The sequence below is a fragment of the Symphalangus syndactylus genome, chromosome 1, assembly GCF_028878055.3.
Source record: "Symphalangus syndactylus isolate Jambi chromosome 1, NHGRI_mSymSyn1-v2.1_pri, whole genome shotgun sequence".
In the NCBI taxonomy this organism is placed as follows: domain Eukaryota; kingdom Metazoa; phylum Chordata; class Mammalia; order Primates; family Hylobatidae; genus Symphalangus; species Symphalangus syndactylus.
Window position 1 is genome coordinate 108,513,061 of NC_072423.2, and position 24,506 is coordinate 108,537,566.

Below are 24,506 nucleotides of genomic sequence, written 5' to 3' on the forward strand. Positions count from 1 at the left end.
CCAAAGTCACGAAGATTCCTAAGGTTTATAGGGCCTGCGCTTCAGCATTGAGACCACCCCCATTTCTCCATAGCTGGGCTCCACCCCTCCTCCGTTCTTGTCTCCGCCCGACCCCCAAGGCATCTGCTCCCTAGGCCTCTCCGGCACTTCTCAGAGAAAATCTCAACCACCACCGCAGGATCCCCAGATCAGGGTCCTGACGCCTTCTCTTTCTTCAAGGCCTGCGGAGCCTGACCCTTTTCCCTGATTCCATCCATCTGAGACCCTCTCCCCATCGTCTTCCTCCTGGACTCCAGTAACGGTCTCCCAGGCCGGGGCCCCTCCAGTCCTAGAGGATTTAGAGGGGTTCCGCCTCATCTAGACACCCCCCTCCCCAGGCCCCCTTTATCCCCAGATGCCGCCCCCAGCCCGAGCCTCCCTTTCTGATCGCGTACCCTTTTCCAAACCGCCTTCCCGGGCCCCGAGCAACCCTTCTCCCGGACCTGCGGGGCCCAGATCCCTTTCCTAGATCCCCCGTCCCAGCCCTCTCCTCGCAATCGCAGACCCTTCTACCTGCTCCTTGCGGCTGCAGATCCCGGACCCCTCCCCAAGCCCCCGAGTCGGATTCCCGGTTCCAGCCACCACCCCCGGCTTCGGGTGCCCGCGCCCCCAACACACCGTATAAGTGTCCACAAGCTCCGAGCCCACGACGCGCGCTTCCTTGGCCGGCTCGGCTTCCCGCTCGGGCCCGAAGGTGCGCGTGGTCGCCATGTTCGGGTCTCCTCCGCCGCCGCCGCCGCCGCCCGGCGCAGACTGGCAGCAGCAGGGGGCGGGGTCAACGTCCCACCGCCCCCCAGCCCCCGCCGCCCCACGCCCCCGCCGCGCGCTGCGCCGCCATCTTGGCCCCGCCTTCTTCCTGCGCCCTCGCCCCGCCCCTCGCACGTGATTGACAGGGGCCACTCGGCGCGCGTGCGCGGTGCTCGCTTGCGTAATCTACCTGCGTGGCGCCGCGGGCGGTACCCTGCGCAGCCTGCTGGAAACTGAGACCTCGGGTGGTGACAGCTCTGGGCATCCCCCCCTCGGTCCTCGGGAAGAGGGGACAGAAGGTTCTGAGCCTCCCAGGCTACACGAAGCAAGTCACTGCTCTTCCTGGCCTCAGTTTACTCCTCCGGATAAAGGAGGCCATAATAGTGCCTCACCTGGCTGTTGGGCTCTTTCTCTTTAGGGCAAGGCGGGTTGGAGGGGAAAATAGGACCTGTGCTTACCGCCGGAGCAGGGCGAGAGTGATTCTGGGCCATTTCTGAACCTCTCTGAGACTCGGAGATCTCTTGTCAGTGGGGCTCCTGGACAACTGAGTGGGTTGATTCATGCGCGGCCCAGCACGCAGTAGTGCTCGAGGCAGGGAGCGTGTTTATCAAGAGGGATACACTTGATACGAACTCTGTACGGAGGAGGGTGTAGGTGGATGGAGGGGTGTGTGCTGCCACTGACCACAAGAACCCCACGGGGTGGCCTGCCAAAGTTCAAAACGAGGGAGACAGGTTGACCTGGACCCAGGAACTACAGTGCTGAATCCTAAACCAGGGAAAGATGAGACCTAGAAGAGGGAGGTGGTAACCTAACTGGAGGGTGAGGAGGGAAAGAGCCTGCCACAGATGGGGCATCTGTAGGGGTGCTGTTGAATAACTGAGAGCAGCTGACTTAAGCCCGAAGTGGGTACTTTTCCCTGGGCATATGGGAGGTCTGGGGCAGGCTCCTCTGGCAGAAGGGCTCCTGGCCACCCTGTCCTAAGGTGGGTCAGTCACTTACTCCTTCACCAGTTCCACAGCATTGTACTATGAGCTTGGCATTCGAGGCTTCTCTTGGCAGGGCCCTGCACTCCCAGCCTCTCCTTGCACATTGCACCCCCATTCCAAAGAGGTTTAGTTAAAGGCAGGGGTTGCCAAGTCAGTCAGATCTTGGGCAAGTCACCACTCCTCCAGAGCCTCAGTTTCCTTATCTGGAAAGTGGAGGTCATGGCAACCCGCCAACCTGGTTGGATGGGAGCCTGAGCTGTTGTGTTGCAGCTCGCCTGGGGCCCACGACTTTCTAGCTCCTGTCCTGCACTGGGCTTATGTTTTCATTCATTCCAGAAACCTTTTCAGAGAGTCCCTTTGGGGAGTGTGGGGGACAGGAGGGAAAGAAACCTGGTCCTTGTGGCCATTCGTCTGCTCCCTGCCCTGGGCAGAGGACACGGGGACTCAGGCCAGCCTGAGATCACTGGGAGCAGAGGAGGAGCTGGAGGATACTACATGCAGGGGTGGGCTGGGCTGGGCCGGGAATGCAGCGGGGCAGGGCTATTTAAGTCAAGGGCCGGCTGGCAACCCCAGCAGGCTGTCCTGTGAGCCGCCAGCATGGATGACATCTACAAGGCTGCGGTGAGGGACAGGACTGGGTAGGGCTGGGGTGGGCAGGCCCACTGGGGGCTCACTCAGCTGAGAGTGGGGGGTTAGTAGCCCCAGAGAAGTGGTGGGGACCCAGGAGAAGGCCTTCGTGCCTTCAACCCAGGCCCTCACAGGGACAGTGGTTCTCGTGTTTGAGGATGCAGAAGGGGTAGGGGGTTCAGGGTCTGAAGGGTGGTGGAGGAGGTCGCAGCTTTCAGCATCATGTCTCACTCTCTGTTTCCAAGTGTCTGTGGTCTGTGGCACTGTCGCTCAGCCACATGTCTCTGCATTTGTCTCTGGACATTTTTGCCTTTCTCTTTTCATCTCTTCCTCCTGAGCTGTCTGAGTCCCCATTACTGTCTCCCTGTCCCCAACCCCCATTTCTGCCCCTCACATGCTGCTTCTCACATGCTCAAAATCTGCCACGCCACTCCAGCCCCTTGGCTGGCCAAAGATGCTTTGGAGGGTGGAGGGTGTGAGAGGAGGGGGCTGCAGAACCTGAGTCCTGGGCTGGAGATGGGGCTTTGAAGTTTGAGGCAGGGAAGTTCTGGACATGAGGGAGAACCACGGAAGAAGGAACAGAGAACTGGGGCCCCAGCTCCCGTCATGCCTGGCAGGCTCAGGGCTCAGTGGCTTAGCTAGGAGTGAGAGCGAGGGAACGAGGGCTGGAGAGTGGTCACCCCGAGTCCCTGCAGCCTCCTGGGTCACTGAGGGTCTTCAGATGCTATTCTATCCGGGGTGGTGGTGACCTCCCCCAACCCCAGAGCAAGGACATCCTGGCATGGCCAGCTGTCCCCAGGGGAACCCCTCCCTCAGCCTCCCTCACTCCTGGGCGAGAAGTGCTATAGCCAGCTCTGGGGGCACTCCTGCTTATCCTGTGGGAGTCCATGGAGCCGGGGTGGGGGAAGCCCTCCACCCAGTGCCCATACAAGGCCTGGCGGAGCTGGGGACTAATTTTGGCTCCTGAGGCGGCACTAGCAGGCCAGGGGGCCAGATAACGTTGCCCCACCCCCTGCATGCCAAAGTCCCCAGAACAATCACCAGGTTTAACTTTGTTCCTCGTTAAAAATAGCCCAGTGGCCACCCTGGTCAGGTTACAGTGGGTGGCTTGCCTGCCCCACACTGGTTTTATTGTCCCAACTTGAGGGACAGCTGTCCCTCGGGCCACCCAGCTTGAGTTTCATCAGGGGCCGAAAGGGCATTGAGTGGTCACTGACTATTGTTACTGAGGGTCACCTTGGTCCTGAAGGGGGTGCCCACCTGTCACCCTGGCCCTGAGCCCAGTCTCAGTGAGACCAGCTGGGTCACATCAGGGCTTTGGGGGCAGGGAGGGAGGACTGAGACCTCCGCTCTGTGGCCTGGAAATAGCCTGCCTCCTCCAGCTCCAGCCTTCTCACCTGTGGAATGGGTTGGTTTCCTCAGCAGCAGCTATACCTGAGTCTGAGCCCTGAGATTCCCTTTCCTTTCTAGGTAGAGCAGCTGACAGAAGAGCAGAAAAATGGTGAGAACCCCTATCACACATGTGGGAGACCAGCAGGGCCAGGCTGGCATGGGGACCCCTTACCAGAAGAGGACCCCAGGCCAGAGACCAGAGGCTTGGTCCCTCTTGCTCTGACCTCAGAGAGGTCTCCGAGGGAGGTGGGCAGGTTGGCAGGTGGCCCCAGGATTCTGGCCCTCCGAGGTCCTGGCTGCTGAGCCCTGACTACTGTGCCCCCCAACACCTGAACACAGAGTTCAAGGCAGCCTTCGACATCTTTGTGCTGGGCGCTGAGGATGGCTGCATCAGCACCAAGGAGCTGGGCAAGGTGATGAGGATGCTGGGCCAGAACCCCACCCCTGAGGAGCTGCAGGAGATGATCGACGAGGTGGACGAGGACGGTGAGCCCCCTCCTCCCCAGGCTCCAGAAGAACCCCAGCTGGCCGGGGGCTGGAATGCTGGCTCTGTTTAGCTGGGAGCGGTTTAGCCTATCCGAGCCTTGGTTGCCTCATCTATAAAATGGGCATAATGGCCACACAAGCCTGGCGTTTGGTGTGAGGATGTGGTGAGAACATGGGGGTTCGTGTCGAAGGTGCTGCCTGCAGTACCTACCCTGGCCTCTGTAACAGCCATGCCGCCCACCCCCAGGCAGCGGCACGGTGGACTTTGATGAGTTCCTGGTCATGATGGTTCGGTGCATGAAGGACGACAGCAAAGGGAAATCTGAGGAGGAGCTGTCTGACCTCTTCCGCATGTTTGACAAGTAAGCATGTGACCCTTGACCTCTGACCCTGACCCACACTCAAGCCGAGCTATACAGGAGGGCAGTCTCAGATTCCAGGCCTAGGGACCCTGTGGCCTCTGCCTGATGGGGGAGAGGGATGCCCCATCTCCCAGTGTCCCTGCTCTGCCTCCTGGGGCATGGGTGGGGCTGCCTCTGCTCTCCCCACAGCCCTACGCTGAGCCCCCTCCCCACAGAAACGCTGATGGCTACATCGACCTGGATGAGCTGAAGATAATGCTGCAGGCTACAGGCGAGACAATCACGGAGGACGACATCGAGGAGCTCATGAAGGATGGAGACAAGAACAACGACGGCCGCATCGACTATGATGGTAAGCGGGTGGGTGGGCAATCACCCTGCCTCCATGCCCTGCCCAGCCCCTACCCGCAACCCACATCTGCCCCTCTTTCCACAGAGTTCCTGGAGTTCATGAAGGGTGTGGAGTAGATGCTGACCTTCACCCAGAGCTGCCCATGCCCAGCCTCCAACTCCAGCTGAGTCCTGGGGTTGGGGAGGGGGTCGGGGTCTCAGGACCTGAGCCTGGCCATATCCTCAACCCCAAATCCCCCGACTCCCTCCCCAGATCTGTCCTGGGGGATGAAAATAAAGCCTGCCCTCCTGAGGTCTGCTGTCTGGCTCTGGTGTCCCTGGGCCATGGACTCTTCTCCAGGACCCACTCTTACCCGATGGCCACTTCCTTCCCTGTCCTAGGCAGGCTGGCTGCAGAGCCTGGCGCCTGACCGCTGCTCCACTGCGGGGGGTGAGATGAGATCAGAGACTGCTGTGTGGCCTGCCCTGCTGGCTGCCCTCTATCACTCCTCAGGCCCAGGCACCATCTCTAGGGATTCAGCATCTGGAGTCTGTGGGGGCCTAGAACCCCCCACAGGTTCCTGGGGGCCATCACTTTGGTCAACCACTGTGGCAGCCTAGGGGTCCTCTACTTGGAGAGAGTGGTTCACTGTGGTACACAGCCAGGCCCTGGATGCTCCCTGGCACAGCAACCCCTGTTACCTCTCAGCCGTGGCTGGAATGGAGCTGAGCCTGTGGGGTCCCTGCAGGCCCACCGTGCTAGTCCACCCGCCCACTCGCTTGTATTTCCTGCCAGCAACATTGGCTCCCAGGGACAGAGGGGCATGGAGTCAGCTCTATCTCCCCTCACCTGTTTGGCCCAGAGAGGTGCAGGGGACCTGTCAAGGTCATCCAGTGAGTATGGGGAAGAGCAGAGCCAACTGGCTTCCAGCCAAGGGCCCTGTCGGATGGGCCACATCCAAATGGGCATGATTTCCAGCTCCCGCGAACCTCAGCGGCTCGTCTCTTGTGGCCCAGTCTCTCTCCCTGACAGGGACGGAGGCCCAAGGCCTGGCAGCTCTCAGCTTAGTGGGAGCGCCCAGTCCAGAGCTGCCACCAGACAGTGATGCTGTCTTGGGGGCGTGGGCGTTGGGGGCTGCAAGGAAGGGGAAGTGTCAGCAGAGGTGTTCGCAGGAGGGACAGCTGCCAGCAGCACCCAGGCTATAGCCAGAATGCCGTCAGCTGTCCTTGCCCTGCCCAGCCACTACACTCTCTCTGCACCTGTGCGCCAGCCTTGGCATTCCCCAGACAGGCCCGGCATTCCAGAGATGGTCTTGGAATTCTAAAGATGCCTCTGATGGAGGCCAGAGCTAGCAAGAGCTTTCTGGTCCCTGGAGAGACCTGAGGGGAGTGGAGAGGAGTCCCTTCAGGTCTGCCCTTGTGAGCTGGAGAATTGGGGACCTCTACAGACACCCAGAGTGATCCAGGAAGGGTGACATCCAAGGAGAAAAGGAAGGACAACATTGGGCAGCACCACCAGCCAGTGCACCACTCAGTGGTTCATTCACATACCTACCACGTGCCCCGCACAGGGCTGGATGCTGGGGCATGTCACAGTGAGGCCCAGTCCCTAATCTGGTGGATTTTTTTTTCTTTTTTTTTGAGACGGAGTTTCGCTCTGTCACCCAGGCTGGAGTGCAGCGGCGCGATCTCAGCTCACTGCAAGCTCCGCCTCCCGGGTTCACCCCATTCTCCCGCCTCAGCCTCCTGAGTAGCTGGGACTACAGGCGCCCGTCACCACACTCAGCTAATTTTTTGTATTTTTACTAGAGATGGGGTTTCACCATGTTAGCCAGGATGGTCTCGATCTCCTGACTTCGTGATCCATCCGCCTCGGCCTTCCAAAGTGCTAGGATTACAGGCGTGAGCCACCGCGCCCGGCCTTTTTCTTTTTTTGAGACAGTCTCGCTCGGTCACCAGACTGGAGTGCAGTGGCACAATCTCAGCTCACTGTAACCCCTGCCTCCCAGGCTCAAGCGATTCTCGTGCCTCAGCCACCCGAGTAGCTGGGATTACAGGCGTCTGCCACCACATCTGGCTAATATTTGTATTTTTAGTAGAGACAAGGTTTCACCATGTTTCCCAGGCTAGTCTTGACCTCCTGAGCTCAAGTGATTTGCCCACCTTGGCCTCCTGAAGTGCTGGGATTACAGGTGTGAGCCACCGCGCCTGGCCTAATCTGGTGGAATTTTAAGGAGATGAGTACAGTGGGAAAACCAGCACGGGCTGGAGTGGAGACTGGAGGCATGGTGGGCCCATGAGTTACAGTGGTATGGGAAAGCTCCCTAGAGGAGCTGACTGCGTGAGATCTGGGGGAACCACGGGGAACCAGCCATAGGAGGCCATGGAGAAAGACTGGGAAGGTGTCAGGAGCAGAAAGGCAGTATTGGGCTGGAGACCAAGTCCCAGCAGTCTTGGGAGACATGGGCAGTGCCAGGCCCCATGAGGACCCAGTCGATATGAGGGGTGATGGCTGCAGAGGGCAAAAGGAGTGGGAGAGAGGGAGCCAGGAGCTGGCCTGAAGCAGGGGCAGGCTCTGGGCAAGAAAGCCCGGTGGCTCCCAGTACAGTGGGGTGCTGGGGAGAGTGGGTGGGGGTACATGGATTCAAGGCACATTTTGGAACTAGAATGGACAGAGGTTGCTGAAGGCTTGAATGTGAAGGGTGAGAAATAAGAAAATCCAAAATGACCCTTAGCTTTTTGGCCAAACTGCCATTTCCTGAGATATGGAAGCTGGGAGGAGACACAGGTTCAGTCATGGGGTATTGGGAAGTGGAGGTTACTTCCCAACACTAGGTTTTAGTGGGTTTTTTTGTTTTTTTCTTTTCATTTTGAAATTCCAGGCTTGCAAAAATAGTACAAAGAACTCCCATTTACAGGTACCCCAGCTTCCCTAAATGTTAGCATTTTAACCACAGGAGGATCAAACACAGGAAATGAATATTGACGTAAACACTGCTAATTAATCTGCAGCGCTTATTGAAGTTCTGTCAGTTGTCTTAAAGTCCTTGTCCTGGAGCAGGAACCAATCCAAGATGGCACTAATGTGACCTCGTCCTCCTGTCTCCTTACTCCCCACCAGCCTGTGATAGTCCTCAGTGTTTCCTCATCACCTCCGAAGAGCTCAGGCCAGCTATTCCGTAGAATCTCACTCACTTTGGGTTTGTCTGGTGGCCCCAGGGTTTGGGAACTTGCAGGCCCCCAGGCCTCGGCCGCCTGAGCAGAAGGGTTTCCGTGGAGCAGAGGGGTGGGAGCCCGACAGGAGTGAGCTGAAGTACAGGGGAGATGGCGGGTGTGGGCAACACCCAGGGAACAGAGAAAGGGACCCAAGCTGAGGGGCGATATGGGGTCCAGGGAAGCTCAGACAAGGGCCACGGGTGCTTGGGCTGAAGGGAGTCAGGATTGCCAGGAAGGGGCAGTGGGGGAAAGAGGGCTTTGCCACGTCCTGGCTCTCTTTTCATCAGCTGTGGTGGGGAGGGGGACAGGTCCTGGGACAGGAGGAGGAGATGAATGGCCCTGCTTGCAGATGGAAGCCCCAGAGGAGACTGTAGGAGGGTTGGAGTGGGGAGGGAGGAGCTGTGAGGGATGGCTGATGGGAAGCAGGGGGCTCACCCTCTGCAAACAGCTGGAGGTCCGTGGGGGTGGAGGGGGCATGGCATTGTCCTAATATCCCTGTTCCATCCATGAAATTGGTGGGGAGGGGACTGGGGGCATCCTTTCCTTCCAGGCATGCCCACCCCAGAATTCTGGCTGGGAGAGGCTGGGCTGTGACCCTCCACATACCCACCTGGTGGCACCTGCTGCATGAACACACACTTCACATAGGTATCAGCACAGCTCACCATCTCCCGCCAGTACCTGGCATTTTGCAGCCTTCATGCCTCACCTAGTTTTGCCTGTTTTGCTGCGTCCTTTCCATTTCTGGGCTTTTGCTTGGATAGTGCTTCCTCCATGAAGCCTCCCTTGATATCCTCCATCAAGAGCAATCACTGGAGCATCTTCCACTGCTCCTGCTTCTTTATATTGTGTTTGCCTGGTTACTGCTAGCATCCTCAAGAGGCTGCAGTTTCTGCTGGGTGGCTCTGCTACCCCAACACAGGGCCTGACACAGCGAGTTTGGGGGCCTCTGCAGTTCCTTCTTTGTCCACTAGATGGCACATGATACCTGTGTCTGGGCCCATTGATCCTGGAATTCAGAGCACCCTTGTGGTCTTTCCCACCTGCAGCTGGCAAGCAGCGGGGCCTTTAGAGACGATCCCTACCCTCTGCCCCCAAGCCTGGAAAACTGAAGCCCAGAGAGGGAGAGGACCTGACTGAGGCCACGCATGTTAACAGTAGAGTTTGGACTCCCAGCCTGCCACAGGCTCTTTCCGCAGTGTGGAGTAGGCTGCTCCCACACCCTGCCCCAGTCGACCCAGGCCTCCCTGCAGCCCCTGCTGGGTGTCTGGCTGAGCTGAGACCCCAGGGTGGGCTGGCAGGCTGAGGAGTGTTGGGCCTCCTGCCCACCACTGGTGGTCACATGCTGGCTAAAGGGCTGCCTGGCTCAGTCTCCAGTTAGAAGTTGGCCCCAGCTTGGGCAGTGTGCTGGCCACACCTCCCCAGGGAAACAGAGGCAGAAGCAGTCCACCCAAGGAGGTCCCAGGATATGGCCACCCTGACAGCAGCCCCTGCGCAAGCCCACTCATCAGGTTATAAAGGCTGCTTACACCCAGGGTGGCTGGTCCCTGGCCCTGGGAGGAGGAGGCAGACCCAGAGATGGAAGGGCCTTGGCCAAGGCTCTCCAGCAGGGCCAGAGGCAGGGCTGCGCTGAGCTCCATCACTGGCCTCTGTGGGCAGCCCCTTGCCCACCTCCAGGCCGGCCCCCCACTGAAGGAGGCATGTGTGAGTGAAGGGAGATGGGGACAGGGAGGCAGAGTTGTAGGTCTCTGGGACCTGTCATGCTGACCCAAGAAGCCAACCTGTTTCCATTTCAGGATTGAGGTAGGGGAGGAGGGTGGGGTCCCCATACTCCCAAGAAGGCCCAGAAGCAAAGGAGAGTCCCAGGAAGGGGCAGAGCTGAGCTGGACCCATTCTCAGCCTGCTCTGTGGCCTGGGCCAGGTCCTTCCCTCTCTGAGTGCCCCCCAAGTTCCCTGACCACCATCGGAGGGCCCAAGCTGGTCCATGTGGGAGGCCCAACCTGCAGAAGCTGTTAGAATCCTGGGAACTCAAACTCCAGCTCAAAATTTAAATCTCTTTAGTGCCCAGGGCCTCAGGTTCTGAGTGTAGGGTTCTGGGGTGGGGTGAGGTGGGGACTGTTCTGGGGCAGGGAGCATGGGGAGGTCCCGTCACTCACCCCAGATTCAGGCCCTCAGTCCCATTTCCCCTTTGGCCCTCTTCTGTGGCTTTCTGTGCCCCCTGCCGCGCAGTCAGCATTCAGGGTGGGGGAAGTGACCTCTAAGAGATCATAGGTGTCTGTAGGGCCTATGGGGCATGGGGTCCCTGGGAAGAACCATCACTGACCTGGTGAAGCTCTGGACCCTGAGTCTCTGGAAGGACTGGAGGCCTGAGGGTGGCAGGGCAAGGGGAGGTTCCCTTGGCATGGAGTCCCCTGATGCCCCTGTCCCCTACCCCAAAGCAAGCCTGGTGAGCTGAGATGGGGCATGTAGGTGTTGGGGGAGGCTGGGGTGCCTGGAAGCCAGATGGGGACAGGCCTGGGTGGAAGAGGCTGGGCAGTCATCTCTTGCTGGCTCTATGAAGTGTTGCCAGACCTCCACCTGCCTAGGACATGGCGCCCCTTGGGCTGGGAATGGCCCTCCACCCCTACCCAGGGGAGCTGGAGAGTCTGGCCAAAGCTTCAGGGGGCTGGAACATCCTGGAATTGGGGCAGGGCCAGTTTGGAAGGTCTCTGCTGTGGGCAGTGGAGGGGCAGAGAAGAAGGCAGAGCCCAGCTAGGCCCCTACCCAGCCCATCAACCTTGACCTCTGATCCCTGACCTCCCTTCCAGGCTCTCTCCCCACTTGTCACTTTGCTGGAGCCTGAGGACCTGCATTTGTGGACATCTCTGTACACATGGCCCATGCCCTAGCTGGGAAAGTCTTCCCAATGGGGAGCTGGCCAGTGTGACACAAAAGCCTGCACTGGGCCAACAAGGTGGAAGGAGAAGCCGCAGGTGGACGGCAAGGCCCCCGGCCGCCTCCTCTCCTCCGCCCCTCTTCCCGCCCAGGACTGGGTGGAGCCACTGCCTTCTAAGTGGTGGCCTGGCGGCAGCAGAGCAAACTACAACCGGCGGCCAGCAGGACCAGAGGGTGGCTCTGCAGGCAGGCAGCAGTGGTGCCCTCAGTTCCCCAGCATGGCCCCCTCGGCCTGGGCCATCTGCTGGCTGCTGGGGGGCCTCCTGCTCCATGGGGGTAGCTCTGGCTCCAGCCCTGGCCCCAGTGTGCCCCGCCTGCGGCTCTCCTACCGAGGTACCAGCCCCTGTGTGCCCTGTTTGTGTGCATGTGCCCTGTTTATGTGTGCCCTGTTTGGGTGCATGTGCCGTGTTTGTGTGTGCCCTGTTTGGGTGCATGTGCCGTGTTTGTGTGCGTGTGCCCTGTTTGGGTGCGTGTGCCCTGTTTGTGTGCGTGTGCCCTGTTTACGTGTGCCCTGTTTGTGTGCATGTGTGCTGTTTGGGTGCATGTGCCGTGTTTGTGTGCATGTGCCCTGTTTGTGTGCGTGTGCCGTGTTTGTGTGCATGTGCCATGTTTGTGTGCGTGTGCCATGTTTGTGTGCGTGTGCCGTTTATGTGTGTGTGCCGTTTGTGTGCGTGTGCCGCGTTTGGGTGCGTGTGCCCTGTTTGGGTGGCTTGGGCTCTTGGGTGCCTGGTCAGCTGTAGGGGAGGGAGCCTCTCCCTGCACAGCTCTCAGGGAGTGGGAGGGAGGCAGGTCCTGGGAGACAGGACCAGGGTGGTGGTGGGAGGGACCTGAGGGGGACTGCTGAGAAAGGGGCAGATGGAGACCCCGAGGAGACAGAGGAAGGGACCAGGCAGGGGAGAGGGACAGAGAGGGTAGGGCTGAAGGGTCTGTCTGGGCTCAGCTGGCACTTTTTGCCCAGGGCGGCCAATGGGACAGCCGGCAGCATGCTATTCCTTGGTCCTGGGGCCACAGAGAAGGGGAGGACCCCCCTTGCAGCCCACTTCCCAGAGTGGGCTTGTTCATGTGCTCCCGCACCCAAGAAGCGCCTCAGCCCAGGGGGGAGTTTCACCTCCCCTCTTTGCACATCCCAGCCTGGGGGTTCCTGTGTTCTACCCTAGACATGTGAGCTGGCTCTGGCCTCCACGGATGGGCCCGGGGAAGGCCCCTGAGACAGGCTCTTGGCAGATCCTTCCTGAGGAAACCAGAGGGGTGACCACCTTCCCCTGGGAAGCCCAGTCTGCCGGGGGAGATGGCGCTCATCCCTGGAGAGGCTGAGGGGAACGTGGTCTTGTTCCGGGAGCTGTGGTTTTGCGGGGAGGTCAGACTACTAGAAAAAGCCCCAAATAGGGAAAGTTTCCCAAGGTACTGTCATCCATGGAGGGCTTCCCGGAAGAGGCTGTTGATGAGTTTTGAGGGTGGAATGGGTGTTGGGTGGAGGTGCTTCTGTAGGGAAGGCATAGGACACTCTGGGCCTTCCCAAAGGTGGCCAGCACCCCCTTCCTACCACATCCTACTGCGCCATTACCTCCACCTCCCCAGCCAAGCCCGGAGGACCTACCTCAGGATCCTCAGCTCCTGGGACCGATGACCCCAGACGGCTCCCCGCTCTCATCTCTGGGGCAGGTTGGCCAGCATCTACGGGGAGAAAATTATCTTTGGCCACATCCCTGGACTGGAGGTGGGGGCCCTTCCTGGCCATACCTGCCCTCTTCTGCACCCAGGCCATTGCCAGGGGTCCCCTCTGCTGGGAACAGTTTCGCCTGCTGGCCCACCCTCCAGCTGAGTCAGGCGGCCTGCAAAGACTCCCGCCCTTCCTCCAGGATCTTCCAGCACTTTGTTCTAGTTTCTGCTGGTTGGGGCCATCTTCCCTGGGGACTGGGTAGGGCACAGATGGGACAGTGGGAACATGTTAGCTGCACGATGAAGGGCTAAGGAATGGAGGGGTGGGAGGTAGGCCCCAGGGTAGGCTGGGCTGGGTGGGAGGCTCTGAGCCTCCCGTCCCACCTGTCCCCAGGAGCCATGGTCCGAAAGCCTTCCAGCACCATGTGGATGGAAACATTTTCCAGATGTGAGTGTGTCGGGGCTGGATGCTCAGCCGGGGCCTCCACCTCCACTCCTTAGCTGGGGAACTAGGCTGAGCTGTGGCCCTGATCCACCTCCCCGTACATCCTCCTAGACCTCCTGTCTGCCAACCGCTCTGCCATCTTTCTGGGCCCCCAGGGCTCCCTGAACCTCCAGGCCATGTACCTAGATGAGTACCGGGACCGCCTCTTTCTGGGTGGCCTGGACGCCCTCTACTCTCTACGGCTGGACCAGGCATGGCCAGATCCCCGGGAGGTGAGCTGGACTGGCAGGGAAGAGGGTCTGTTTGAGAACTGGGCACCTCCAGATGGGAGGCCAGATGGGGAAACTGAGCCTGTGAGATCAGGGGAGGACCTGAGGTCAGCTGGGCTGTGTTCTAGGTCCTGTGGCCGCCGCAGCCAGGACAGAGGGAGGAGTGTGTTCGAAAGGGAAGAGATCCTTTGGTGAGTGCTGTTGGGAGGGATGGTCCCCCAACCTGACACCCTGCCCTGACCCCCAGGACAGTCCGTGACCACACCCCAGGTGCCTCTAGCAGGGGCATTTGGAGCAGATCTGAGGGCTTTTGAAGGTCTGCTGGGAATGTCACACACACCCCCTTCCCCAGAGCTGACTGCCAGACAGGGCTGAGCCTTGGGCCCCAAGGAGATGGTGGGCACCCCCTCTCACCCCTCAGCCACTCCCTCCTTCTCCCCGCAGACAGAGTGTGCCAACTTCGTGCGGGTGCTGCAGCCTCACAACCGGACCCACCTGCTAGCCTGTGGCACTGGGGCCTTCCAGCCCACCTGTGCCCTCATCACAGTTGGCCACCGTGGGGAGGTGAGCCTGGGCCAGGCCACACAAAGGACTGGGAGGCAGTGACATTTCCTCCCTGCTGCCTGAACATTCCCATTGAGCCTGGGTAGGGACAGAGGGGCAGGGGCCTGAAAGGCGCCTTTGTGTCGGGGAGCTGACCCCATTAGAGGGGCCCTGGATGAGGGCGCCTTCTGCCCGCCGCCGCTCTCTGGCCGCACGCGAGGGCTCCTGCTTGGGTATGGGCTGCTGGTGCTTCTCTCCCAGGTGACGCCCCTCCCTCCCTCTCTCCCTCCCACTAGCACGTGCTCCACCTGGAGCCCGGCAGTGTGGAAAGCGGCCGGGGGCGGTGCCCTCATGAGCCCAGCCGTCCCTTTGCCAGCACCTTCATAGGTGGGTGATGCCCAGGCCAGGGTGGCAACAGGGAGGGTGGCAGCTGGCCTATGTCACTGGGAAGGGAGGGACCCAGCTGCTGGGCCTGGGCCTCCTCCCCTGACTCTGTTCCCCAACCCCCACCCCAGGCGGGGAGCTGTACACGGGTCTCACCGCTGACTTTCTGGGGCGAGAGGCCATGATCTTCCGAAGTGGAGGTCCTCGGCCAGCTCTGCGTTCTGACTCTGACCAGAGCCTCTTGCACGGTGAGGCCTGCCCCTGGAACTGGCAGGGGTGAAGAGGCTACTTTCCCGGCTAGGACACCAGCCTCCAGTGGGAGTCTCCTGCCCCATTCCTCTCCCCACTGGGTTCTGCTTCCATCCTCCCCTGTGGGGCCCCTCCACCCAGCATGACCCTGTCACCCTTCCAGACCCCCGGTTTGTGATGGCCGCCCGGATCCCTGAGAACTCTGACCAGGACAATGACAAGGTGTACTTCTTCTTCTCGGAGACGGTCCCCTCGCCCGATGGTGGCTCGAACCATGTCACTGTCAGCCGTGTGGGCCGCGTCTGCGTGGTAAGAGCTGGGAAGGGGTGGTGAGGTTCAAGTCCCTGCTACACCCTCCCATTTCCAGACCTGTCTCCCCCTACCCCTGGCCAGCAGTAGGGAAACTGAGGCAAGGATGCAAAGCTGACATGCATACCTCTCCCCGAGTGGGTGAGGGCCCTCGTGGGGCCCAAGGCTGACTCTGGCCCCTTATCCTGCAGAATGATGCTGGGGGCCAGCGGGTGCTGGTGAACAAGTGGAGCACTTTCCTCAAGGCCAGGCTGGTCTGCTCGGTGCCTGGCCCTGGCGGTGCTGAGACCCACTTTGACCAGCTAGGTGAGGGCCTGGCCAAGCAGGCCTAGGGCTTGAGAGTGGGGAGGGCTGAGAGCTGGTGAGTCAGGGCATTGGCGGTGGCCATGACACTCATACTCACTTCTCTACCCTAGAGGACGTGTTCCTGCTGTGGCCCAAGGCCGGGAAGAGCCTCGAGGTGTACGCGCTGTTCAGCACCGTCAGGTGGGCACGCCCAGCCTCCCTGCACCCAGCACCGCGGCCTTGCGATGGGCCTGTCTTTGTCCCTGATTCGGTGACCTGTGACTGTACTCTCTGACTCTCTCTTTGCCTTTGTCTTGGGGTCTTTGCTTTTCGGAGTCTCTGCTTGCTGCAGGCACTGTCACCCTCTGTCCTGCCCATGGAACCAGGCTGTCCCCTTCTTGTCCTTGATGGCCACTCTGGCCTGACTGTCCCGTGTGCCCTGGCAGTGCCGTGTTCCAGGGCTTCGCCGTCTGTGTGTACCACATGGCAGACATCTGGGAGGTCTTCAACGGGCCCTTTGCCCACCGAGATGGGCCTCGGCACCAATGGGGGCCCTATGGGGGCAAGGTGCCCTTCCCTCGCCCCGGCGTGGTGAGTATGTGCCGGGGCCAGGCCAGGGAAGCGAGGCCTGAGCAGATGTGGGGAAGGGCTCCTTGGAGTGGCCCCGTGTCCCCATGCACCCCCACGGCAGTGGATGTTGGCCAAGCCTGGGCTCCCGAGGGCCTGGGTGGGGTGGGGTGGGTGCGGTGGGAGAGGAGAGCCCTCCTGCAGTGAGAGAGGTCCCCCTGGTTGGGGTGGAAACAGACTGGCGGTGGAGGGTGTGTGCTGTCTCAGGATACTTCAGGCACTCCTTTCCCTGCTGCCCACAGTGCCCCAGCAAGATGACCGCACAGCCAGGACGGCCTTTTGACAGCACCAAGGACTACCCAGACGAGGTGCTGCAGTTTGCCCGAGCCCACCCCGTCATGTTCTGGCCTGTGCGGCCTCGGCATGGCCGCCCTGTCCTTGTCAAGACCCACCTGGCCCAGCAGCTGCACCAGATCGTGGTGGACCGCGTGGAGGCAGAGGATGGGACCTATGATGTCATCTTCCTGGGGACTGGTAGGACAGCTGAGCAAGGGTGGCCAGGCTGGAGAGGGGTGTGGGGTCTCCGGCTGTCCCCTCCTGTCACGCTGACCCCTCCTCCCTGGCCCCAGACTCAGGCTCCGTGCTCAAAGTCATCGCCCTCCAGGCAGGGGGCTCAGCTGAACCCGAGGAAGTGGTTCTGGAGGAGCTCCAGGTGTTTAAGGTAAGCAAGGGGCTGATGGAAGGGTCCCTCCAAGCCCCATCTCTGGGTCTGAGCCTGGCTACAGGGATGCAGGAGCAAGCCCAGTAGGGAGCCAGCCTGTCTTTACTGAATTTGCAGCTGGCAGGATGCTGGGGAGGGGGTGCAGAAAGAGATGCCCCCCTCCGCCCCGTACCTCCGCTGTGGCAGAGGCCTCGCAGCCACTTATGAATGACTGGAGGCCCAGAGCTACAGCCTGTGAGCTGAAAGTGCCTGGGGTGCTGGGAGGGATGGTCAAGGGGAGCAACGCTTTGCAAAACCCTGTTGGGCTCAAGTTGCAAGGAGGAGAGGGTTGAGACCCCAAGGCCCCTAGATGTTCTCTTGGCCCCTCTAGAGACTCAGGAAGGGGATCATCTGTGTTTGGGGCCTGTTGTGCCTCCTGGACCTGAGCTGGGTGATTTGGGACAGCTGCCTCATTGCTGGGGAACAGGCTGAGAGAGCGGACACTCTAGCTCTGTGCTTTCAGCCAAGCCTCCTGCTTGGAGGCCAGCCATGACCAGGGGGCTTTTCTTGTAACCCATCGTCTGGGAAAGACTGTCTAGCCTTAGCTGCCAGGGAGTGCAAGACCCAGCCTGGGAGCTAGGTGGTTCCCACCCCAGGGTTGGAGGAGACTGAAAGCAAGGGTGCAGGGGCAGGTCTTGGTCCACCCCACCCACACTGAGACCCTTCTCCTTCCCCAGGTGCCAACACCTATCACTGAAATGGAGATCTCTGTCAAAAGGGTAAGAACAGCTGCCGCCCTCCTCTTGGACGCCCCTTTAGCCCCTGCTCTGCAGCCTCCTCCTCTGCCCCTGCTCCACAGCCCCCTTGAGCTCCGCTGTAGTCTGGGGAAAGCTGTGCTGAGGCAGGCCTGATTAGCCCCTGCAACAAGTGGCCAGTGGGCACTGGAGGCACCGAGTTCGTGGGGCCATGTCCAGATAAGGGGATAGCCACAAAGGCCAGTTCCTAAAGGAGGCGAAAGTGTGCCTGAAAACAAAATCCAGATGTTAAGTCCAACAAGGCCACTTTTTAGAGGCCTACTATATTTGCCAAGTGGTAAAACCCATCTCCCCATGTTTATCTGCTCCAGTGTATCTTTGTGTAAATCCTAACTTTTGTGCAAGGATTGCTTAAAGCAAGGTGCACCTCTAAGGTCAGGGACAAGTCAGGATAAAGGCCCCTTGGATAGAGGGCAAAGGTCAGCAGCTGGGAGGGCCTGGAGAAACCCCATAGAGAAAACATCCCAGGTCTTGATTCTCCTCCATCCCTTCTGTGTCCTGGCACAGAATCTGGTATGCAGCAGATGGGTGATAAACACTTCTTGTTTTTTGAATGAATCCAAGAGGTTCTGGAAGACTTCCTGCAAGTGGCAGGGGTCTCAGGAAGCTGAGGGGCTGAGAACCCGGCTGCGTGTGGGCGAAGCCTGGGTTCACTTCAGGCTCTGCTTCTGTCCCTCCCCAGCAAATGCTATACGTGGGCTCTCGGCTGGGTGTGGCCCAGCTGCGGCTGCACCAATGTGAGACATACGGCACTGCCTGTGCAGAGTGCTGCCTGGCCCGGGACCCATACTGTGCCTGGGATGGTGCCTCCTGTACCCACTACCGCCCCAGCCTTGGCAAGCGCCGGTTCCGCCGGCAGGACATCCGGCATGGCAACCCTGCCCTGCAGTGCCTGGGCCAGAGCCAGGAAGGTGAGTGGTGGCAGGTGGGAGGGCCCAGACTGGGCTGGAACTCACCCCTGTGGTCTGGCTCCACCCCTGCGAAGTGCGTTCTCAAACTGGTCTTGTCATGACGGATAGTCCTCAGTTTCCCTCTCTGTGTAGCTCCTGCTAGTGCGTGGAAGCAGAGTCTTTGGACACAGTGGCTGGCTTGGGGATCCATGCATGCCTAAGTTCTTGTCATACTAGTGGGGCTCCTGAGCTGTGGTGTCAGGTGGTGGCATTGGGATCTGGCTCCCACAGTTCCCAAGCTGAGCCAACCTCTGCCTCTCTCCAGAAGAGGCAGTGGGACTTGTGGCGGCCACCACAGTCTACGGCACGGAGCACAACAGCACCTTCCTGGAGTGCCTGCCCAAGTCTCCCCAGGCTGCTGTGCGCTGGCTCTTGCAGAGGCCAGGGGATGAGGGGCCTGACCAGGTGAGTGAGGAGACCCCTGCCTCTAGCCTCCGTGTGTCCTGAGGTCACCTCCCATCCTGAACTCCAAGACCTGAGCCCTAGAAAGGGGTTCTGGGTGGAACCTGCCAAGATTAACCTAAGAAAAGTGTGTATTAGGCTCCTGGGGTGCCTAGAAGGAGGTGGTGCCCTATTTTTGCCTTCTGGGAATGCCCAGGCCAGATGTGGCTGGAACTCCCCCAGTCTGAGGGGTGGGTGATGGAAGAGAGAGAAGAGGGTCTGGGCAGGCCAGTAAGTCTTCCATGTTTACACGCGTGGCTCATCTTTGAAGGATTCTCTTCTCCAGGGGTTCTTGGTTCTCTTCTGCCCCAGGCAGGGGAGGGGGCTGTGCCCTGGGCCCAGGACTAGGCTTCAGAACCTCCCTATGCTACACACACACAACAGAAGAGAACCTTCTGGGTCCCTAACCACTGGTCCTTGCCCTCCACCCTCAAAGCCTGGCCCCACACTTCCTCCCTGGAGTCCAGCTGTCTGCTCAGGCCCTCTCCTCCCCCATCCGGAAAGGTCTGTCGACCCCAGGGATGGTTTAAGTCTGGGGCCTGAGGATGGGCATTGGCCGGGGCAGGGAAGGGGAGGGGCAGGAGTGGATTGATTACAGGAGGGGCTCTCCCTCCAGCCTGGGAACTGGGGGAGGCCAGCCTTGGGCCAGCTGTTGGGCTGGGCACTGAGAAGATTCCCCAGGGGAGGAGGGGAGCAACAAGATGGTGTTTGACAACACTAGCTAATGGCTCAAGCAATCCACCCCCAACACACAGATGTGCAGACTAAAACCCACACAGGGTCCAGGCCAGAGGCGGGCTGGGATCAGGGCGGCACTCCTACTTCCCACGCTGTGATGGGCGCTCAGCCCACCCTGGGCTGGGGCTGTCAGCTTGCACTGTTGGGGGAGTGAACGGTTCAGACCAGGATGGGAAGGCCGTGTGTGTATGTGTGTGTGTGTGTGTGTGTGTGTGCGTGCACGCACGCGCATGCATGCATGTGCATGTGTGCGTGGGCACATGCACATTGTGTGTGTGTAGCATAGGGAGGTTCTGAAGCCTAGTTCTGGGCCTGGGGGCATAGCCCCTCCCTTGAGAAAAGCCTGTAGATGGGATGGCACCTCCAGAAGGGCTAAGGGGATAACATCTTAGCCCCTCTGTTCCTTGGGAATGTGTGCCAAGGCCTTCCGAGGCCAAGATTGGTGTCCTCTGACTAAGGGAGAAACCAGCCAGTCAAATCCTTGAGAAGGCCCCTTCCTGGGCTATGGGAAGGTGAGGCCCCACCTGAATTAGCTGGTGGTCTAGAGGAGGCCCAGACTGCCACGCTGCTGGTCCCCTCCTGGGAAGGGGAGAACAGGGCAAGAAGTGCCCAGGCACTGGGCCCCAAGGATCGCAGAAAAGCTGGGGCAGAGAAGCCAATGGTAAACTCCCACTTCGCACCCCACTCATGCCCTCCCGCCCGCCTGGCAGGTGAAGACAGACGAGCGAGTCTTGCACACGGACCGGGGGCTGCTGTTCCGCAGGCTCAGCCGTTTCGATGCGGGCACCTACACCTGCACCACTCTGGAGCATGGCTTCTCCCAGACTGTGGTCCGCCTGGCTCTGGTGGTGATTGTGGCCTCACAGCTGGACAACCTGTTCCCTCTGGAGCCAAAGCCAGAGGAGCCCCCAGCCCGGGGAGGCCTGGCTTCCACCCCACCCAAGGCTTGGTACAAGGACATCCTGCAGCTCATTGGCTTTGCCAACCTGCCCCGGGTGGATGAGTACTGTGAGCGCGTGTGGTGCAAGGGCACCATGGAATGCTCAGGCTCCTTCCGGAGCCGGAGCCGGGGCAAGCAGACCAAGGGCAAGAGCTGGGCAGGGCTGGAGCTAGGCAAGAGGATGAAGAGCCGAGTGCATGCTGAGCACAATCGGACGCCCCGGGAGGTGGAGGCCACGTAGAAGGGGGCAAAGGAGGGGTGGTCAGGATGGGCTGGGGGGCCCACTAGCAGCCCCCAGCATCTCCCACCCACCCAGCTAGGGCAGAGGGGTCAGGACGTCTATTTGCCTCTTAGAGACAGGTGTCTCTGCCCCCACACCGATACTGGGCCACCTGCAGAAAAGACTGGGGTCTAATGGAGGGGCTGGGTTCTTGAGGCCTGTTCCCTGCCCCTCTCTGTGCTCTTAGACCCAGCTGGAGCCAGCACCCTCTGGCTCCTGGCAGCCCCAATGGATCTGCCATTTGTTCTCAGAGATGGCCTGGCTTCCGGAGCACATTTCCGGGTTTGCCCAGAGGCAAGAGGGTTGGGTGGTTCTTTCCCAGCCTACAGAACAATGGCCATTCTGAGTGACCCTCAGAGTGGGTGTATGGGTGGGTCTAGGGGGTATCCCGGTAGGGGGCCTGCAGGGAGCCAGAGGAGGGTGGAAATGGCCTCTAAGCTAGCACCCCGTAAGAAGAGCCCACCTGACCGACTTGGGGAGGGAACACAGAGGTTTTGGGAAGGTGGAGCAACAATGCACCTCCCCTCCTGTCACGCCGTGATATCTTGGTGGCTCCCTGCCACTGCCCACCGCCTCTTCTCCATCTGAGAATCACAGAGAGGCGTAGATAATCTACAGGCATAGACTGCTAGAGCCCCCCGGGATCTGGGGTGGTCAGGGCTCAGGCTTCACTTTGTAAACCAGGTGGGGGCAACTCACAGCCTGACTTCCCTTCCCCAGGCCAGGGTTTCTGGGATGCCTGCCCCTCCTGAGAGGACCCCCTCCCCACTGTCAGGCTCTCCACATCCACGAGCAGGGAGGGGTGGGTTCTGGGGCATTGTTGTCCCTTGTGTCTGTGGACTAGAGATAGGGCGGGGGAGCTGGGGAAGGGTGCAGGCGGGAAGAGTGGGCTGTCTTTCCTAGGGTGATGCAAGCATGCCGCAGCCCTGGAGGCTGGGAATGTGGACGCTCTGTGAGCCCTGCAGTCCTCAGAATCAGGGCCAGGGATGCAGAAGATTGAGAGGATATGGAGATGGAGAGAGGGCAGGAGACCCTTAGGATAGACTGTGGGACCCAGGCAGGAACAGGTGTCCACAAGAACTCAGGATGGCATCAGTTAGCTCAGAAGCCACCTGGAAGACCCAGTGTTTCCATCTCTGGAATCTCTGTTTTATGCTAAATGGATTTAGGAAGACTGTTTTTCTTTTAAGGGGGAAACAAGGTAGAGAAAAAAACGAAGTGTAAGTCCCGCTGATTCTCGGGGGTAAGGCTCAGATGGCAAGGACGCATTCTGCCTGGGCATGTAGGGGAGGTGTTTTTGCCATCAGCAGTTTCTCAGGCTGGGGAGCACAGAGGGGAGGAGGAGGACTAAATGAAAAGTTGTTCCCAGCCTGCACATGAACACATTCATGATGCACAAAACTGACTGGAAGGAGATAAGAGCATTGGGTTTGAGATTCCCTCCATTAAAACAACTAAGACAAAGAAAGGGGAAAAAAAGATAAAAAGCAAGTCAGAGTTCCCTGCCCCACTGAAACTCAAACCCAGACTGCCTTGGGTTTTATCTTTCCCTTACCCCTGGCACCTCTAGAGAACTGGGACCTGAAATAGTCCCTCCTTTCTCCCCTTTGACCATGTAATAAATGAACCAGAAGCACTGAGATTAACCTATCAACGCCCTGAGAAGCCTTCTGGCCTGTGGTGCTGTCTGCTGGGAGATCAGCTGACCAAGGCAGAGGAGAGGAGGAAAGGATGGGGGCTGAAGAGCAGAAGTGAGGGGAGACAGAAGGGATTAAAGAGGGGAGGAGAGAGTGCAGAGCTCCAGGAAAGGGTATCAGAGCTGCAGCCAGCTCTCCCCTCTAGCCTAGGGAGGCCAGAAAGACACAAATAGCCCTCCGGGCCTTTACGCTGGACTCTGGCTTGGCAGGTTCCAGGCAGGGTCCTATGGGAAGTTACTCTAGAAAACGAAGGGAGGAGGAGCACAAGATCCTCAGCAATGAACACCTGCATTTAGAAAAAGTGGACAGCTTCTGCCAACCACACCCTACCCACGGTACTGTATGCTACTAACTCCTGGAAATGCCCCGTATATGCGAGTTGTTTTTGTATTTGTATGTTGAGATGGGCCTTGTGGTTTCTCTGTTCTCAGAGCACATTTCTTGTAATTACTATTGTTATTTTTATTGTCGTGACTGCCCCTGAGCTCTGGTGAGAAAAGCCGAATTTACAAGGAAAGGGATGAAGTTAATATTTGCATCACATAATTATATCATTACTGTGTATCTGTGTATTGTACTAAATGGACTGATGCCGCGCACATGAGCTGAAAATGAAGAGCCCTCCCATCCATTCCATGAGAAAGAAGGTCACCCTGAGTGACCTCTGTTTCATGATTTCCCAAACAGGTTTTAGAGCTGGAAAAGGACTTAAAGAAAGAGACTGGGTGGTGCTTTCTAGAAAGGAGGAAGATGGGTATCAGGGGAAGGAAGGAGTTAGAGGGCTTTGTCTATGAAGCCGAGATTGCTCATTAAATGAGGAACATCCTGGCCTGTGGGCTTGTAAGACTGACCTTCTTGGGACTTCAGGAGGATCTTGAACTAAAAGAAAAAAGAAAAAAAAAAAAAACATTGGCAAAGGGCAGCTGGGCCCGTAGGCAGCTCTGCTGCTTTTTCACAACAACACTTGACATTTGTCACAGTGACACTTGGCATGGTTCCTGCCTTCATCCCAAGCCACATACCAATGGATATTAAGTCCTCATGGCTGGGGGACTAGGGCTGTGCTGTGGGGGCTGTGGCTTCTGGAAAGGAGAGGAGGCCCCGAACATCTGACCTATTGGGCACACTGTAGGAGGTCCGTCTGGGCATGGCTCCCACTCCCCAGTGACATCAACACCCCAGCCCAAAGAGCAGACTCCACTGGTGCTGGAGGAAGATGGAAGGGTCATAAGCCCACCTTCCCAGGGAGACTTCCCTGGGCCTCTTGCTTGAACAGCCCCCTCAATCCATGCTGTAGACTAGGGGTCTTAACAGGTCAGTCATAAGTGTCATCTTGCAGCCCAGGCCCTGGAGCTGGCCTTTCCTTTTGTTCCTTGCCCCCTCCACGATCACTTAGGCCTGACAGAACCTGAAACACTGTCACCCCACCCCAGGAAGCAACATCACCTCTGACTGAGAAGTGTCACCAGGGCACCCACCTGGCACAGTGTGCTGGGCTGGGAGGGGCGTGTGAAGGCGGCCTCCGGAGACCCCTTCTTCCCTCATGCATCACTGTCCCGAGGGTGGTCCGGAAGACCCCTCTGGACCAGACCCCTCCCTGGTCCACGCCACCTCCCCCTCCCATCTCGAGCCCTATTTCCTGCCTCAGCGATTTCAGCCTCTCTCTGTTGTCTTGTCACAGCTCTTTCCTCTGCATCTAATGCTTCCTCTGCTCCTTGGGCCTCTGTTCCATGACTTCCTAAACAGGTTTAGAGCTGGAAAGGGGCTTAGAGAATGATACTGGCCCAGTGGTTCCAAGAGATAACTATAATCCCATGGGACCCTCCACGATCTCGTGGTCCCCGTGTTCTGCCCCTTTGGCCCTGACAGAGCTAAAATGCTACCTGCTGGCTTGCCCTGTGAAGGCCCTGAGAAGTCCTGTGATGATCTCTTGCTAACATGCATGCCTACTATGTGCTATGTGCTTTTCCAAAACATTTGGTTCTTTTTTCTTCCCACGGAGCAGCTAACATCTCATGTTTCTAACATTTTGAAGAACACACTTTGGAAAAATGTTGATTAGGTTAATTCCCTCCCTTAACATGTGAGCTTGATTAATTAGTAATTGCCTTCC

General features: G+C 59.0%; 3 protein-coding genes across 6 annotated transcripts in view; 2 read left to right on the forward strand and 1 right to left on the reverse strand.

Moving 5' to 3' along the window:
- Positions 1-891, reverse strand: part of NISCH (nischarin) — a 37,450-nt gene extending 36,559 nt beyond the window's left edge. The window contains exon 1 of one of the 2 annotated variants that reach the window (XM_055274582.2): positions 658-884. In XM_055274582.2, the coding sequence (XP_055130557.1) occupies positions 658-750 (93 nt within the window). In that variant the 5' untranslated portion in view covers positions 751-884. Of the gene's footprint in view, positions 1-657 lie in introns of both variants that reach the window. The other variant, XM_055274590.2, reaches the window with a different exon arrangement.
- Positions 892-2,294: 1,403 nt separating this feature from the next.
- Positions 2,295-5,285, forward strand: TNNC1 (troponin C1, slow skeletal and cardiac type). Its single transcript, XM_055274602.2, has 6 exons — positions 2,295-2,396; positions 3,873-3,903; positions 4,134-4,280; positions 4,528-4,642; positions 4,858-4,994; positions 5,079-5,285. The coding sequence occupies exons 1-6, from the start codon at positions 2,373-2,375 to the stop codon at positions 5,108-5,110; spliced, it is 486 nt and encodes a 161-aa protein (XP_055130577.1). The 5' UTR covers positions 2,295-2,372; the 3' UTR covers positions 5,111-5,285.
- A 5,957-nt stretch (positions 5,286-11,242) lies between these two features.
- On the forward strand, positions 11,243-23,226 carry SEMA3G (semaphorin 3G). Of its 3 annotated transcripts, XM_055274615.2 has the most exons (16): positions 11,243-11,455; positions 13,338-13,498; positions 13,624-13,686; positions 13,940-14,059; positions 14,335-14,425; positions 14,554-14,670; positions 14,835-14,980; positions 15,172-15,286; positions 15,397-15,466; positions 15,712-15,856; positions 16,135-16,366; positions 16,462-16,553; positions 17,270-17,311; positions 18,030-18,258; positions 18,563-18,702; positions 20,187-23,226. In XM_055274615.2, exons 1-16 carry the CDS (start codon positions 11,341-11,343, stop codon positions 20,655-20,657), a joined length of 2,349 nt encoding a protein of 782 aa, XP_055130590.1. In that variant the 5' UTR covers positions 11,243-11,340; the 3' UTR covers positions 20,658-23,226. The 3 variants fall into 3 exon arrangements, with proteins under 3 accessions (XP_055130590.1, XP_055130598.1, XP_055130607.1); XM_055274623.2 differs by lacking the exons at positions 13,338-13,498; positions 14,335-14,425; XM_055274632.2 differs by lacking the exons at positions 11,243-11,455; positions 14,335-14,425 and having other exon boundaries at positions 12,938-13,498.
- Positions 23,227-24,506: the final 1,280 nt, after the last annotated feature.

What these genes read in the sequence shown, in the direction of transcription:
- TNNC1 (XM_055274602.2), top strand. Translation starts at nt 2,373, where the DNA reads ATGGATGACATCTACAAGGCTGCG. An exon ending in ATGACATCTACAAGGCTGCG is followed by an intron (nt 2,397 to 3,872) that starts GTGAGGGACAGG and finishes TTTCCTTTCTAG; the next exon opens with GTAGAGCAGCTGACAGAAGA. An exon ending in CGGCCGCATCGACTATGATG is followed by an intron (nt 4,995 to 5,078) that starts GTAAGCGGGTGG and finishes CTCTTTCCACAG; the next exon opens with AGTTCCTGGAGTTCATGAAG.
- SEMA3G (XM_055274615.2), top strand. Translation starts at nt 11,341, where the DNA reads ATGGCCCCCTCGGCCTGGGCCATCTGCTGGCTGCTGGGGGGCCTCCTG. An exon ending in GAAAGGGAAGAGATCCTTTG is followed by an intron (nt 13,687 to 13,939) that starts GTGAGTGCTGTT and finishes TTCTCCCCGCAG; the next exon opens with ACAGAGTGTGCCAACTTCGT. An exon ending in AGGAGCTCCAGGTGTTTAAG is followed by an intron (nt 16,554 to 17,269) that starts GTAAGCAAGGGG and finishes CTCCTTCCCCAG; the next exon opens with GTGCCAACACCTATCACTGA.